The sequence below is a fragment of the Mesocricetus auratus genome, unplaced genomic scaffold (assembly GCF_017639785.1).
Source record: "Mesocricetus auratus isolate SY011 unplaced genomic scaffold, BCM_Maur_2.0 Super-Scaffold_100022, whole genome shotgun sequence".
Lineage (NCBI taxonomy): Eukaryota > Metazoa > Chordata > Mammalia > Rodentia > Cricetidae > Mesocricetus > Mesocricetus auratus.
In genome coordinates, this window is record NW_024429203.1 from 24,805,237 (window position 1) to 24,822,886 (window position 17,650).

General features: G+C 42.0%; 1 protein-coding gene across 1 annotated transcript in view; it reads left to right on the forward strand.

Moving 5' to 3' along the window:
* Positions 1-17,650, forward strand: part of Sik3 (SIK family kinase 3) — a 225,485-nt gene that overhangs the window by 131,709 nt on the left and 76,126 nt on the right. The window contains 1 exon segment of the mRNA XM_013112888.3: positions 16,619-16,780. Within this exon segment, the coding sequence (XP_012968342.2) occupies positions 16,619-16,780 (162 nt within the window).

Genomic DNA, 17,650 nt, shown 5'->3' on the forward strand with positions numbered 1-17,650 from the left:
TGCAGTTGAGCATTATTCAATTTCCATGAGTTTGTAGGTTTTCTGCAATTTGTGTTGTTGTTGAATTCTAATTTTAAAGCATGATAAGATGCATGGAGTTATTCCAATTTTTTTGTAGCTGTTGAGGTTTGATATGTTGCCAAGTATGTGGTCGATTTTTGAGAAGGTTCCATGTGGTGGTGAGAAGAAGGTATATTCTTTTTTATGTGGATGAAATGTTCTATAGATATCTGTTAATCCCAGTTGGGTCATTACTTCTATTAGCCCTTTTGCTTCTTTGTTGAGTTTCTGTTTGGTATTCCTGTCTAGTGGTGAGAGTGGTGTGTTGAAATCTCCCACTATAACTGTGTGGGGCTTTAGATGAGATTTAAGTTCTAATAATGTTTCTTTAACGAATGTGGATGCCTTTGTATTGGGGGCATAAGTGTTCAGGATAGACACTTCATCTTGGTGGGTTTCACCTGTGATGAGTATGTAATGACCTCCTTCATCTCTTTTGATTGATTTTATTTTAAAGTCTAGTTTGTTAGATATTAGGATTGCTACCCCGGCTTGTTTCTTGGGTCCATTCGATTGAAAAATTTTTTCCCAACCTTTAATTCTCAGGTAATGTCTGTCTTTAAGGGTGAGGTGTGTTTCCTGTATGCAGCAGAAGGAAGGGTTCTGTCTTCGAATCCAATCTGCTAGTCTGTGTCTTTTTATGGGTGAGTTAAGGCCATTAATATTGAGGGATATTAATGACCAATGATTGCTCATCCTTCTTCGATTTGCGATGGTTGTTGTTGGTGGAATTATGTGTGGAGTTTCACCCCTTTGTTCTTTTGGCTGTTGGTAGAGAGAGATTCTCTAATGCTTATGTTTTTCTGGTTGTAGTTAGCTTCCTTGGGTTGGAGTTTTCCTTCCAAAATTTTCTGTAAGGCTGGGTTAGTGGACACATATTGCTTGAATCTAGTTTTGTCATGGAATATCTTGTTTTCTCCGTCTATAGTGATTGAGAGCTTTGCCGGGTATAGTAGTCTGGGCTGGCATCCGTAGTCTCTTAGTGTAGGTAGAATATCTATCCAGGACCTTCTGGCTTTCAGCGTTTCCATGGAGAAATCAGGTGTAATTCTGATAGGTCTGCCTTTATATGTTACTTGACCTTTTTCCTTAGCTGCTCTTAATATTCTTTCTTTATTCTGTATGTTTGGGGTCTTGATTATTATGTGGCGAGGGGATTTTTTTTGTGGTCCACTCTATTTGGTGTTCTGTAGGCTTCTTGTACCTTCATTGGCATGTCTTTCTTAAGGTTGGGAAAGTTTTCTTCTATGATTTTGTTGAATATGCCTTCTGCCCCTTTGAGCTGGATTTCTTCTCCTTCTTCTATACCTATTATTCTTAGGTTTGGTCTTTTCATGGTGTCCCATATTTTCTGGATGTTTTGTGTTAAGGATTTGTTGGATTTAAGGTTTTCTTTGGTTGATAAATCCATTTCTCCTAGCGTATCTTCAACACTTGAGATTCTCTCTTCCATCTCTTCTATTCTGTTGGTAATGCTTGTATTGGTAGTGCCTGTCTGTTTGTCCAGCTTTTCTATTTTCTGCCTTTCTTCAGATTGTGTTTTTTTTAATGACTCTATTTCAGTTTTCAACCCTTGCAGTGTTTGCATTGCTTCTTGCAATTTTCTGTTTATCTGTTCGTCTGTTTGTTGCCTTTTATGAATTTTTTGGTTTGTTCTTTCTTCCATTTCTTGCATTTTTTGGTTTGTTTTTTGTTCCATTTCTCGCATTTTGTGCTTTGTTTCTTCTTCCATTTCCTGCCTCTTTTGGTTTGTTTCTTCTTCCATTTTTTTCATTTTTTGCTTTGTTTTTTCTACCATTTCTTGCATTTTTTGCTTTGTTTCTTCTTCCATTTCCTGCCTTTTTTGGTATGATTCTTCTTCCAATTCTTGCATTTTTTGCTTTGTTTTTTCTTCCATTTCTTGCATTTTTTGCTTCATCTCTTCTTCCATTTTCTGCCTTTTTTGGTTTGTTTTTTCTTCCAATTCTTGCATTTTTTGGTTTGTTTTTCTTCCATTTCTTTGAGGGATTTTCCAATATCCTCTTTTAGGGCCTCTATCATTTTCATGAAAGTGCTTTTAAGGTCGTTCTCTTCTGCTTCGTCCGCATTGGAATGTTGGGGTCTTGCTGGTGTGGAGTCTCTAGAATCTGGCGGTGTCATATTTGTTTTTCTGTTGCTGACTGTGTTTTTGTATTGTCTCTTTCCCATCTCTTCTTCTAGTGGGTGCAGAAAGAGCTCCTTACTGGTCTGGGGACCAGAGTTCCCTTTTGGTGGGTGCTAGCAAGTCCAATAATCTGTTGGTTCTTCTATTCCTTGTCTGAATGCTGGTCCCGTGGGTGGAGAAGAAGAACAGGAATCTGGGGTGCTTATCCTCTTACCTGGTCCCCTGGACCCTATGCTGGGTCCTGTTGTACTTGATCCAGAACAGCTACTCCCCTGGTCTCCCTGGGTCCTCTGGTTTCCTGGTCTCGTTGGTGGGAGAGAAGACCTGGGGTCTGGGTGCTTGGCTCCCGCCGGGATTGGGAGCTCTGTGCAGGTCCCAGGCGATCTGCAGGCACTGGAGCACAGGCCGGGAAGCCGGCCTGTTTACCTGATGCTGCTGGAAGAACCGCCGCTTCTATTTTTGGTTTTTACGAGACATGGTTTCTCTGTATTGTTTTGGAGGCTATTGGTCCAGCCCGGCCTCAAACTCCTCTGCTTTAATTTTTTTCTGAGTTCTTATAACCAGTTGGCATTCATCCATATACTCAGTCATGCATTTACTACTTAGCATACAGCTCTTTTTATGCCGTGTATGTGTACATACGCATGTTCGTGTATGAATGCCACGGGTGCACCTGGAGGTCAGAGGCAAACTTTATGGAATCTTTTCTCTCCTGCCACCTTTGTGTGGGTTCCAGGGATTGATCCACAACCTACTGAACCATCTAACTGACTCTCATATGCTTACATCTGAGCTTGCCAAATTTATCTTTTTTTTTTTAAAGTTACTTTTAAGTTTTGGCTTTGGTTTTTCCAGACAGGGTTTCTCTGTGTAGCCCTGGCTGTCCTAGAACTCGCTCTATAGATCAGGCTGGTATCAGATCTGCCTGCCTTTGCCTCCCAAGTGCTGGATTAAACGCATGCACCACAACTGCCCACCCCCAAATGTATCTTGAGAGTAAGGATTTTGTCTTTTTATTTGTGGTTCTAGAGATTCAACATAAGGCCTTGCAGGTGCCGCTGAGTGATATGCTACTTTGCCTTATCCCAAGCCAGGACTTTGTAATTTTAATTTGACAGACACTAGAAGCCCAATAACTACGTACTGAATGAAAGAGGAATATATGAATGAAAATAGATTGGTTGACAGTATTGCCATCTTGACACGCTTTTATTGTTTAACGCTGTGTCTAACTCATAGCAGGTATTCCCAGTCAAGCATGGAACTATCATATCTTTCAATTCATTTACCTTAGTTATGTGACTTTTTGACTTAGGGGATGGGCATGTATTGTATTTTCTAGTTGAGAGAAAAGGAAACGTAGTAGGGGTTTGACTTAGAAGCATTGGAGTGGGTCATTCAGGATATGCTGCTTACTCATTTGGCTGACTTACGGAAATGACTATGGCAACTTAGCACTGCATTGAAAAAGGGCGACCATGACAGTGTAGTTCTGCCTAATGTGTCAAACAGTGTTGGTAAGCTGTTGTTGTAGATCACTAAACTCATAATTCAAAACTTCCCCAATATGATTTCTTGAGCTATATTTCCTCATACTTCCTATTTGAGATCACATACTGTTAAACCTAGCACCTTACCAAGTCAAGCTCATTGGGTGCCAGCTGAACTCTTAGACATTTAAGGCAAATTACTAATTCAAGAGGAGTCTGTTGAAATGTAAATGATTTATTAGGAACACTCTCACTATCTCAAGATAACATTTCCCAATGGTGTCAACATGCATGAAACCCAGGAATTCCCACAAACCAATTTATTTATGCCATGGAGCATTCAAAAACTGCCAGTAGAGCAGGCAGTGGGAAAGACCGAGTCATAAACCCATTCTATACTAGATAATAAGGTCAGTGTTCCACTGAGAACTTTTGTTACCTCTTAGATTTTTCAGGGACATTAACATAAGCATCTGAGCACATGCTAGCTTGATGTCACTTATTAAAAATGTGTTATTTTAACCTCATTCCTTATAAACAAAACTACTATTTTTACAATGTATGCAAATAACCACACCATTGAGTTTTATCTGGTCACTCTGAGTCAGACAACAACCATTTCCTCCTCAATTAATTTCTCAATCATTATTCTGTATTTTTATTTTCTTAATATCATACATAGCTAGTTTTTTTTTTCTTTTGTAATATGTCCAAGATGCTTGGGGGGGCACCGTGCTTTGTCGACACTTTACTTAGAGCATCACACAGTTTCTGATCAGGATGTTATTTGTACCGAGTGTACATGTGCTCACACAGAGACCAGAGATGAATGGTGGGTGTTCCTCTCTACTCTTTATTTTGAAATAAGGTCTTTCACTGGACCTGGAACTCACTAATTTAGCAGAGTGGGTGGCTAATGAGCTCTAAGGGTCTCCCTGTCTCTACCATCCCAGGGGTAGGATTGCAGGCATGTATCAACATTTTACATAGGTGCTGAGGTTGTCATGCTTGCACATGGCGCACTTTACTGACTGAGCCATCTCTTTAGTCCCCATTTGTCTTTTTTTGAGACAAGGTCTCACTGTGTACCCTAGGCTGCACTTGAATTTACCATCCCTCCTGCCTTAGCCTTCTGAGGGCTATGATTTCCAGTATGTGCCACCATGCCCAAGCCAAATATTTTTTGCTGAATTTAGTATATGTAGGTTCCAAAGGATTTTTTCTGTTTGTATGCATACAATCATACACATGTATATATGTGCATATATATATATGTGTATACATACTTTTTCTGAGGGTTTTCCAGACTATTTTTTTAACCGCTTTAGGAAAATGTAGTTTTCCTTGCCCTAGTAATAAGGACATAAAAAGATATTTAATCATAACCTTTAGGAATATTTGACTTCTGAAAAGATATTTTAATTTTGTGTTTGGAATTAATACATCACATCTCAGTATATCTTCAAACTTTGATGTCCTGAAGATAATTTCAGTTGCCATTCCAGTTTTTAAAAAGCTGTAAAATATTCAGTACATAGAATTATTTTATTTTTATTATTATTTTTCCTTTGGGGAGGCAGGGGGTTTCGAGACAGGGCTTCTCTGTGGCTTTGGAGGCTGTCCTGGAACTAGCTCTTGTGGATCAGGCTGGTCTTGAACTCACAAAGATCCACCTGCCTCTGCCTCCTGAATGCTGGGACTAAAGACGTGCGCCACCATCGCCTGGCCACAGAATTATTTTAATCATTTTCGGTAACATTAATTATGATACTGTTGTGCTGTCTGTCACCTGTAAGCTTTGCCTTCTGTAGGATGGAAGCTCTATAGCTATTAATCAGTGACTTCCTGTTTGCCACCCCACAGCCCCTCCCAAGCTTCACACTTCCTTTTATTTTGAGTTTAACTACTCCAGGGTCTTTGTGTAAGTGGAATCAAATAGTGTCCTTTTAGGTCCAGCTTATCTCATTTAACATGATGTCCATGTGTCAGGATTCTCAATGGCACATCTCATCTGTGTAGTGCTGGAATTTCCACAGTTTGGCGCTTGCGTGATGCTGTTATACTAGTGAGCATAGATACACAAATAGAACCCCTTTTCACTGTTTAAGCATTTTTAACTACATGTAAAGGGAAAGAGTCCTATGGTAAACCGGATGTCCTCATCACCCAGTTTTACGGTTATCGTCATTTTGCTGATTGTGTTTCTTCTTTTCCCCCAACTTTAAATATTTTAAATATTTCCCAATTTTAAATATTTTGAATCACATTAAAGTAGTATATTATTTTAAGCATAAATTACTTAGTGGTTTTTTATACATAATGTTTTTTTAACAACTTAATTATAATACCTATCTTAAGGGCGCTAATACCATTTTCTTTTCTTTTCTGATTTTGAGACAGGCTCACTATGTAGCCCAGACTGGCCTTGAATACTGAATCCTTTTCCTTATGCTCCCAAGTGCTGGGGACCACAGGCATGTGCTCTCACATTCAGCTCCTAATAACTCTTAAGATATTTTGCAATCTTATTAGTTGTATATCTTACCTTCAAGATTCTTTTTATCCCTTTGGTCATCTCATGAATAATGTAGCAATCATAGTTGAGCTTTGCCTGTTAATTCCAAATGTCTGAATCATCTCAGGTTCTGCTGTTAGTGACTTTGTAAATATTCATCTCATTTATTTTGTGTGTGCATGTACCACCGCAGGCATGTGAGATCAGAGGACAGCCTGTAGGAGCTGGTCCCCCTGACTGTGTTAGTATTGTCACTGGACTCCAGTCACGAGGCCTGACAGCCAGCACTCCCCCTGCTGACCATGGCTGGTTCTGCTTCTCCCATTGTAACTTTTCACTGAGTGTAGGGCAGGAAGGGCGATCACTGCAGTGACTCTGGACTGTTGCCCTCACTAGTGCACTTTGTTCTGCCGGGCAATTAAAGAAGGCCAGCCATGTTTAACTGGTTGTCCCTCAATTTAGGCCTTGTTAGGGTGGTTCCATTTTCATTTTGCCATTACTCCAAGGGTATATCTTTCTGGAATATTTCCCGAAGCTGCTCCTTTTGACTTGAACCAGATCTCCGGGATCTTTTGGTGACAGTGGAACCTCTAATGGCTCTCAGGCTCCTGGCAGTTGCTCTCTGCTAGCCCCTACCTCCCAGTCTTACATTGTACATGTATAGGTAGGGTCGTGGCCCAGGGACCTGAGTAGCATGTCCATGTTGATTAAAAAAAAAAAAAAACCAAAAACTTGGTTAGTTTGTTTCTGAGACAGGGTCTCCTTATGTAGCTCAGGATAGCCTCAAACTCCCTTCCTGCTCCACCCCCAGTGTAGCTCTCACAGATTCTTTGCTTTTGTTCTTCAGTTTTCTTCCCCTTTGCTCTTCTGTGTTAGTACTCCTTTCTCTAACAAAATCCCCAAGAAGAGGCAACTTGAGGAAGGCTTATCTTGATTTACGTTTTATCGTGGCAAGGGCTGGGTGGCAGGCACAGGCCCTGTCACATTGCGCCAGAGTCTCTGGGCAGATAGGGGTACTTGCTGGTCCTCAGATCCATCTGTAGTCAGGCTGGACTTTCCACTTTGCTTAATTTAGAAAGCCCTTCACAGACATGCCCAGAAATTTGTCTCCAAGGTCATCCCAGAGCCTGTCAATTTGATAATCAATGTAAATAAAGTCCTTCTCAACTTGATATCCAAACATAGCACTTTAAACCATAACCTTCTATGCCTTCATCCTATAGATTCATAGCCATCCATAGTGTCAAATATTCAGTCCAACTTCTGAAGTCCTCAGAGTCTTTTTCGCCCTTTCTACACTGTTGAAAAGTCCAAAGTCCTAGTGTCATATAAGACCCAAGGCAGCTTCTTAACTGCACACGCCTACAAAGTCATAAACAAGTTACATACCTAGTAAACAGTCCCATTCCAAAAGTAAAGAATGGAGTGTAGCACAGAACACTTGGATCAAAGCCAGACCTAAACCCAGCAGGGAAAACACCAAATCTTAAAGCTATGTGGCCCGTGCCTGGGGCTGGTGATGGGATCACCTGAACTTCAAAGGGCATGAGTAGCCCTTCAGCTGTTTTGTATGTACGGCGCACAGCCTCTCCCCTGGGCTGGCTCTACTAGAAGCCTGCAGCTTTTCAGTGTCCTGGTGTCTCTCCATTGCAACTTTGGCTCCCCCTTCACAGCTTTACACAGTGCCCTTTCATGGCTTTCTTTACAGGAACCCTTAACCTTGCCACATAAAATGTCCTGCCTCGGCAGCCCCCTGTCCCCCGTCCCCCCAGTCCTGTGTCTTCCATGCCTGAAAAATCAGTGCTATGTTGATAATACCACCAATGTCTGAAACCAACTCAAAATGGAGCTTGGCTCCCTGGACCACAGTTGTATCAGCTTTTATGTGTTGACCCTGGAGAAACACTTCCCCAGAGGTCTGCTTTCAAGGAGTAGGAGTACCTTTAGTGACATACTCAGCTGAGGCTCTTGTCTTTCATTTTCAGTGTCTAATGCCTTGTGACATCTCTCTTGTAGTCTCAGTACATATTGCTATAATAGTGTTATTCTCCTCAACAGTCCTAAACCCTGCCTTGTCTGTAAGGTGAAACTCTTACTTCTTTCCTCTCAACTTGCATGTTTTCTTGTCTTTCTACTTTGTTTTTTTATAATTCTCTCATAGTAGAACTGAATGAGAGCTGTAAGAAGTAGCTGTGTCGCAGCCTGAATGCTATCCTGTGTTGACATTTCCTCTGTCAAAAATTAGTCATTGCTCTTGTGGTCAGCTTCACTTGGGTTCTCATCACATGGAGGATGTAGCCAGATTCCCTGTCAGGATATCATAAAAATGGCCTTTAGCTCAGTTTCTAATCAAGTCTTTATTCTTGTATGAAACTTAGGACCAGGCCTCTACTGTCTTCTGTTTGTCTTGATAATCTGGTCATCCAAACTCCCACCAGAATGGCCAATGGAGCCTGTTCACAGCATGCCAGTGCTTCTCTAGCCCACAATTACAAATCATAGCAACCCCACTCCTGGTACCAATCTTCTGCATTAATCACTTTTCTTGTTTTTTTTTTTTTTTTCCTTTTGAGACAGGGTTTTTCTGTGGCTTTAGAGGCTGTCCTGGAACTAGCTCTTGTAGACCTGGTTGGTCTCGAACTCACAGAGATCCGCCTGCCTCTGCCTCCCGAGTGCTGGGATTAAAGACGTGCGCCACCAATGCCTGGCTCACTTTTCTTGTTCTTGTAGCAAATACAGAAAAGGAACTTAGGGGAGAAGGGTTTATATCATGGCAGGAAAAACACGGCCGTGGGGCAGGAGGGCTGGTCATACCACATCCTCAGTCAGAAAGCAAAGTGATGAATACTGCTTCTCCGCTGCTTTCTGCTGCTGACTCACTATCTTCCCAAATCAATTAACCCACTCCAGAAACCATCACAGACTGCCTAGAATTTGTCTTTAAGATGACTAGATCCTGACAAGGTTTCCCTTTCCCTCTCTGTAGCCCTGCCTGTCCTAGAACTGAATTTGTAGACCAGGCTGACCTTGAACTCAGAGATCCACTTGCCTCTGCTGCTGCCTCCTGGGTGCTGGGATTAAAGGTGTGAGCCACCAAACCTGGCTTTCTGTTCTGTCTCTTAACCTACTTCTCTTTTCTTAGATTCTGCTTCCCTTGGTTATGGCTTATAGTGAATGTGGATATTCAGTTATTGCCTACTGTTATGTAATTTGAGCCAGGCATATTTAGCCTTCTACAGGCATCCAGAATATCTTTTTATAGTTTATTAAAATTATGATATAATTGGTATTTTGGTCTTCCAAACTCTCACCAGAATAGTCCATTAAGCCTGTTTATAGCATGTTAGGACTTGATACATAACAATGTTACCTATGTCTTTTATAATCTACTTGCTGCATAGTTTTTGTTTGTTTGTTTTCCTATGTAGTCCATTTCTTAAGAAGCTGGACTGTCTTGTAAAGTGTCCAAATCTTGGATTTGGCTGGTGTCATACACCATAATCTCCTAGCTCTGTTTCTTGTACAGTGGCACTTGTAATTACAATTTGGTTAAATATGGGTTTAATTCCCTGGTTGAGAGGCAGAAATTCTTCACGCCTCTTCCATCGCTTCACTTTAGGTATTGGATATTGGCTGGTTTTCCACTTTCAGTGATATTCAGAAATACCTGCAGGTTTAGGTATGTTCCCGTAACCCCTTTCTTATAGAGTTTTCTTTTGATTTTATCCAGCTGTTCAAAATGTACCTCTTACATGGTCATCTAGAGACATCATTTCATATGCGAAGAAGACACAAAGTGGAGGCTGGCCCTAGCAGCCGGTCCTAATATGACAGAGGTTGGAAAAGGGCAATCAGGTGTTTGTGGCCAAACTAGATTACCTAGCAAGCTTGATTTCAATCTACTTGGGCTCTACATAGTAAGACTCTGTCTCAAAATTCACCTCCAAAAATTGCAAAGTAGTAATGCCTTCATGCTTTCTGTATTTGTTAAGGAACTTTGCTTTAAAACCTATTTAGAAATTATAATAAGGTAAATGATCATGTATCAAATTTCAAACAAGTTGGTACACTAGGAATATCCAGTGGGACCCATTCTTGTTGATTTTGTTTCTTTTCTAGTAAGACTGTGAATCTACGGACTTGAATTTGTCTGGTGTGCTCTAGTCCACTGAGGTTTTATTCTTTCTTTCCCTCAGGAATCTCCCTTTCTCTCTCCTCTCTACCACTGAGCTACATCTCTATCCTGTGTCATTATCCTCTTGCTGCTCAAATTGTTCCACTTGGGGACCTTATCAAGTTGACTTCTCGATACCTTCTTTGCTTTCAAACAAGATCTCATGCCTGTCTTGAGCACTACCTGTCTTGGATTTAGAGTTGAGCACTCCCTGTCTAAAGCAGAGTACCCTCGGAAATTAGAATTCATTTAACATTGATTTTCTCGTCTTTCCTACACAAACAAAAGCAGCACACTGCATGTATTTTTTCCTAAGAATAGAGGTGTCGGGCTGAAGAGATGGCTCAGAGATTAAGAGCACTGACTGCTCTTCCAGAGGTCCTGTGTTCAATTCCCAGCAACCACATAGTTTCTCACAACCTTCTGTAACTCAGGGGGTCTGATGCCCTTTCTGCCCACTAGGCATGCACATGGTACACAGATAAATATGTCAGTAAAACACCCAAGCACATAAGGGCAGTCAGGTGAGGACTAGGGAGAAGCTCTAATGCTGTGAAAATTCACATATTACTGGGAGAAGGAAAGGAAAGAACATGGGCCCTAAGACAAGAGTACTGCTCTTTGTTTGACCATGATAGCATCGTGCAGGGAGAACTCTGTATCTTTTGGAGCCAGGAGCAAAAGCAGGCTTATTGACACTTGTGTGCATCTGTATAGACATCCTCAGTAAGGAGTTACTTCTCAGAAAGACTTAGCTGCAGTAGTTCCGCAGCTTGATTGCTGTGCGAAAGCCACACATCTGCATGTGTGATAAAACAACACACAACTGTGTACATCATACCCATGCCAGATTCTGGGTTTGCCACTATTCTAAAATTGTGTAAGATTTAGTCATTGAAGGAGAGAGTGAAGATACAGGAGACCTCTTTATGACCAGGGAGCTGGGCAGAATTACAGGTGATACTTAGGAGTACTATCAAAAGATCTCAATAATTGGGAACTAGATGGGACTGCTCACCCCCATTTGTGACTTTAGAGAGGATGGGGCAGGAGTGAGGAATAGCTGGATTCTGCATACTGTTGGAGGTGGAGTTAGTAGCTTATGCTGATGGGTTGGATGGTGAGCTTGGGAGAAGAAGCACATCGGTACAGAAGTCCTTGATCTAGACCACTAGCAGGATGGAGAGACTGCAAGAAGCACCCCTAGCATGGCAAGAAGCCTGCTGTGTGCTCGTTGGAGTTTCAGCCAGGAAACAGAGCAACAAACCCGCTTCCTCTGCCCTGAAGCAGCCTGACCTTCAAGTTAGAGGACAATAGGATAGCAAAGTGAGAGCTCTCGTGTTAACCTGCTTGCGGGCAGCTTGAGTTATTTTGGCTTGCCCTGGCTCTTTTGGAAAGAAGCTTTTGTTTGATAAACAGGAAGTCGTTTCCATGGGTGTAGGAAGAAGAAATGATAGAACCAACTGGCATGGTAAAAGCTGCTGGTTGTGGTTAGCCTGGATAGGCAGACATGTTTTCAGGTAGTCACACGAGACCAGCAGAGATACCTTCCCCTTGGCTAGCCTGGGCTCACCTTTCATCCCGGGGAATGCAGTTTCTGCCCACTGTTTGACCTGCAATGGTTTCCATCAGGTCCAAGTGGGAGATGAATGAGGACAGTCTGCATGGAGTGGAAAAGTGGCTTATTTTAAGAAATGTTAGCTCCCTGCCACTGTCCCATTAGTGGCCTCTAAGACTCCAGTAAAACTGGTCTAGGCAAGCAAAGACCCACCTGTGTGTATTCCTCACATCCCAGTAGACTGGGACAAAATTAGAGTGGATTCTGAGGCACATTTATGTGCTAGTACTCTAGTGCTTTTTGAACTGCAGAATTCATTCATTATTCTGTCATCCTTAGAGGGTGTGTGAGCCTCAGACTGTCATTAGCGTTTGAAAAACTTCATGGGGGCAGAGCAGATGAAGTATAAAGTATAAAGAAGTCCAATGCCATGAGACCTAGGATGCTTGGTAAGTGAGGAAGAGAACCTAGATTCCACATGGAGACTCACCGCATTTTGTGTTTTAAGTGGCTGGAGCCATGCTGCCGTAGAAGAAAACTTTAAATCTGTCACGCATTTCAATTATAAGTGATAAATTGGTGGTGAAAAGGGTCAGCGTGACTGCCTTTACATAGCAGGTGTCTCCTTGATGTCTGCCTAGGTGGGAGGAAGGACAGGAATCTAGACTCTCCTGGGGATAGTTGAGATGAGCGGTCTGTAGAGCTGGTATTGGTAGCTAAGACATAGGAGACCTAGTTCTCCAAAGGCCTGGAGGAAGTACAATGACCTTCTGAGTTCCTTATAGCTGGAATCCTGACAAAGATCAGATTGTGTTTTTCTTCAACTGTTGAGTGGATTCAGAACCCACTGTGTGAAAGTACCCAGTGTTGATTCAGACGCTGGGACTATGGATAAGTGTAGGCTGGGCTACTATGCTGGATTTCTCCACTAGAGGTTAAATATCCCATCTGGACTTGAGATTTTGCTTCCTGCCTACTGAACATATAGGAATATAAGCAAGCATTTGTCAGCAGACCACTGAAAGGCAGATTTCTGCCGCTACTGAAACTGCAGGCTGTTGGTTTCCTGGCACACCCACCTGACCTTAGGCAGAGGGCAAACTAATGGGTGGGGGAGTCCAGTGGATGAAAATAACAGCTGAGGCTAAGGTGTGAGTGAACCAGAGTCCCTAAGACAGTGCTGAAGGTGAGGAGCACAGAGCACCAGCAAGAGCAGCATGGGGGCCAAGTGCTGGTCCAAGAGGAAGGCCTAATGTGCCTACCCTCAGTCATATCAATAGTGTGGGGGTGTCTGCAGTTGCAGTTCTGTGTGGTGTGTGTCCCACTCTGCCCAGTGTGTTGACACTAATGCCTTCCGCACAGGACCCTGAAGAGTAGTTCTCTGAAGTGCCACAGGCTGTTAGAGAGTTAGGAGCTCCATTAACAAGATGCTTAAGTATCCCTGGCATGGTACTGAGTCAACCTTCATAACGTGTAAAATGGACCAGGCGATAGTGGTGCACGCCTTTAATCCCAGCACTAGGGAGGCAGAGGCAGGAGGATCTCTGTGAGTTTGAGGCCAGCCTGGTCTACAGAGTGTGTGCCAGGACAGCCTCCAAAACAATACAGAGAAACCCTGTCTCGAAAAACCAACCAACCAAACAAACAAACAAAAAAAACCATGTAAAATGTTTTAAGCTGTCTTTGAAAATTCAAGTTCTGTTATATGTGATAACTCTTAAACAAAGTCCAAGTTTGTCCCCAGATGCAGGAGCTTTTCATTGTCCTTTTCACTGTTTCATGTGAAAGTTAACTCCATTTAGCAGGTTGGGAGCTGGGGGTATTGGTAGTGTAAATGTTTTGTCCAGGGACAACCAATGTGTCATTGTGAAGATAAATCAGAGCTCGGCTGCATTCCACGAGCTGGTCTCTACAACATTTTTGAGAACTTTCCAATCATTTTAGAAAAATAAGGTACTTAGACACTTATAAAGAAGCTTTTTTTAATGAAAGAAAATCACTTATTTTGGAAATCACAAAATTAATCATTCTGTCGTGTTTAAGAAGCTTTGATGTGTTTTGGTAATTAGTGTTTACTGCCAGACGAATGTCTCTTGGGCATTTTAATTAGTGGGTGGCTTGGCCAGATGAGCTTCTCTGATGGTAACCCTTCAGAGGAGTTTATTCTTATGTTTCTCAAGAAGAGCAGTCTCCTCAAAGCTCTTTAATTAGACCAAGTTTAGCAACTAAAACATATTATTAGAATAATTAGGCCTCTTTTAGGGAAGGGGGGCGGGGAGCAGGTACTGTTAGAGAGTGATGGCTTCAAACCTAGCATCCTGCCTCTGATGGATGTCCAGTTCCAGAGTGGCCTGTGTTATGCTGCTGTCCTCAGTCTAGGACTTTGTGTTGTTAAAAGTTCCCCTAATGGGTCTCACTAGAAGCCTAAACACATCCAAGTATAAGCTCATCTGTCCATCCCATTTCCTTCTTAGAGACTTCTCACCCCCCCTTCCCAATACATAAGTTGCACGTAACTATGATGGTTTTTTTTAAAGGGGAAAGCTTTAAAGATCTTGTAAACAAAAGACTATAATAGTTCTTTGAAGGATTGTTTGTCTATTTTTAGTGATGTCAATCAGTCTTCCTTGGTAGCGCAGGCTGGCCTTAAACAAGATGCCCACATCTCAGCCTCCCAAGTACTGGGATGATAGGCTGGTTTGCCACACCTGACTTGAGGCGTCTTTCTTAGTAATTTATGTACTTACAATAAATGTGTGAATATGTGTGTGCATGTGCATACGTATACGTGTGTGTCATGTTTACACTCTAGACTGTGTCCCTTGCTGTCAAAATGAAATTTGTATTCTTTCAAAATTTGCCATGTAGCTGCCTTTTCACGATTCTCCCTGGTCCTTGCCTGTCTTCTCTGTGCTCATGGTCTTTGCAGTTTTCACCACTAATAGTATGTTACTCCAGATTCTGTTTTCTTGTGAGTTTTAAAAAAGATAACTGTCATTAGTCCTGTGAGTGAGATGGGTGATTTCAGTGAACTACTATAAATAAGTGGTCGTATGTATATCTGTATTGCTTAATTTTGCACTTCTTTATGATCTCAGGATCTATATGGTAACATTCTGATGGCAAACGTGGCCTTTTTCAGCTGGGTCATATGGTCTTTTCACAAAAGGTTATCAGAAGTTTCCACCAGAACATGCTGTGACATTTCTTTAAGATTTACTGTATTTTAGTTTATGTGTGTTTGTGTGCATAAGTATATGCCACATATGTGTGGGTACCCAGTGTGGCCAGAAATAAGATCTCTAGAGCTAGAATTACAAGTGGCTGTGAATGGCCCAACATGAGCACTGGGAACTGACCCTGGATTTCTCAGTGTTAACAACCCCAGCTGGAGCTTGATCTGTAGACCAGACTGGTCTTGAACCCACAGAGATCCTTCTGCTTCTACCTCCTAGATGTTGGGATTAAAGGCATGTACACCACGCCCAGCCAGTATACACTCTTAAGTGCTGAGCCATCTCTCTAGTTCCACAGTTGACATTTAATCTGGGCAGCTGTCACGCCGCGCAGCTAGGTTAAGGGTGTGTGCTCCATCTGCTCAATATCAACTTAGTGCTTTTCTGTAGGAATGTCCGTGTAAAACTTGCTACAGTGGCTGTGGGGCAATCAAATGGCTTTTCAGTCCCAAGAACAGCCTGATCGCTAATACTGCAGAGTCTGTCACAAGGGAGGGTTGTTGTTTGTTGTTTGCTCTCACCCGTCTATCTTAGCAACTTGGCCGTTGATCATTTTTCTTGGTAGAAACCTCTTGGTTTTCAGTTAATATTATTTGTAAAAATTAGTATCATAGTTCTAAGAACAGCCGATTCAGTTATAAAACTATATATACATATTGATATGTCACCAGAGAAACATGTTTTCATGTCCAATTATAGGACTTTAAGAAAGCAGGAGATGTCAGCCTGGAAAGGGCCCCACAGAAAGCCAGTTCCCTGCACCATGTGTCTGCTCTGTTTGGAGATGATTGACTGCTATGACTGCTTTTTGACACTCTTCCGACACAGGAAATGTTTGTGATGCTTATCGTGTATGTTTGCTTATACACATGTAATCTTTTGCAGTGGGATTATGAAAGGAAGGTGTTAGTGTTATGATTCTTGACAAATAAATAGCATTAAGCCCTGCAAACTTTTTCCTTATGATGGTACAGTGCGTACTCGTGCCACTTGCCCACCCTCGTCACAACAGGCTGAGGGTTAGCGTGGTTTGGGCTCTTACTGTTGGTGAGTCTTTATGGATGTGCACAGGAATTTGCCTTGTTCTCCTTTAGTCTGTTCAGCTTTTGTTTGTTGGTTTGTTTTATATTTATTTTACGTGTATAAGTGCAGTGTGTATGTGTGTGTACCACCTGCATACCTGGTACCTGTGGAGGTTCGAAGAAGGCATCAGATCTTCTGAAACTGGAGTTATAAATGGCTATGAGCCACCATGTGGGTGCCGGGAACTGAACTTGGGTCCTCTGGAAGAACAGCAAGTGCTATTAACCTTTGAGCCATCTCTCCAGCCTCTATTTCCTTTTAAATTCTGTTACCAGATGGCTGCTTCCCTGACCTTAAGCTGCCTCTGGTATTATGCTAGCATCTTGAGTAGGTACTGACTCTGCTCTTGTTCACCACAGACCACCTGGTGGCCCATGGAAGAATGGCAGAGAAGGAAGCTCGGCGGAAATTCAAGCAGATTGTCACAGCTGTGTATTTTTGTCACTGTCGGAATATCGTTCATCGTGATTTAAAAGCTGAAAATTTGCTTCTGGATGCCAACCTGAATATCAAAATAGCAGGTGAGTTGTGTGCTGACTGTGTGTGGTAAAGACAGGAGACAGGACGGAGGAGCTTCTCAGTTAAGGTTCTTAAAGCTGGGGAGTAACCTCCTTATTTAAATAAAAAAGCATGGTAAAAGTAGGGACAATTTAGACTTAAAAAAAAAAAGTGAGCCAGGTGATGGTGGTGCAAGCCTCTAATTCCCGGCATTTTGGAGGAAGAGGCAGGCAGATCTCTTGAGTTTGAAGTCAACCTGGTTTACACAGTTAGTTTTAGAACAGCCGAAGCTACACAGAGAATCCCTGTCTTGAAAAACAAAACCCAGAAAAACAAAACAAACAAAATTAGAGCTGGGTACTAAATTCTTGTTTGTACATGCTAAGGATACCACTGAGCTACACTCCCACCCCAGACTTTGCTTTAATAGCCTGAAAATTAGTAAACTTTCAAAGTACATTTTAAAATACAGTATTAGCAGGAAGTCTTTAGGAAGAAAGGAAGAAGTAGTATTTCGAGTTCTGTTACTATGATAAATCCTTTGTAAATAATGAAGACTAAAACAGTATTTTTTAAGTAGAAAGGAAAATTATATACACAGCTTCTATTGCCAAGGTTGATTTGTACCACCATGGACATAGGCTGTGCCTACAGGCTGCATTTTTAAAAAATGTCTTTAAAAAAAAATCTTATTTTTCATGCCAATCCCAGTTTCCTCTCCCTCCATCTTCCAACCCCACCCTCCATCCACTTCTCAGAGAGGGTGAGAACTCCCATGGAGAATCATCAAAATCTGTCACATTACATTGAGCCAGGACCAAGGCCCTCCCCACTGTATCTAGGCTGAGCAAGGTATCCCTCCATAGGAAATGGGCTCCAGAAAGCCAGTTCAT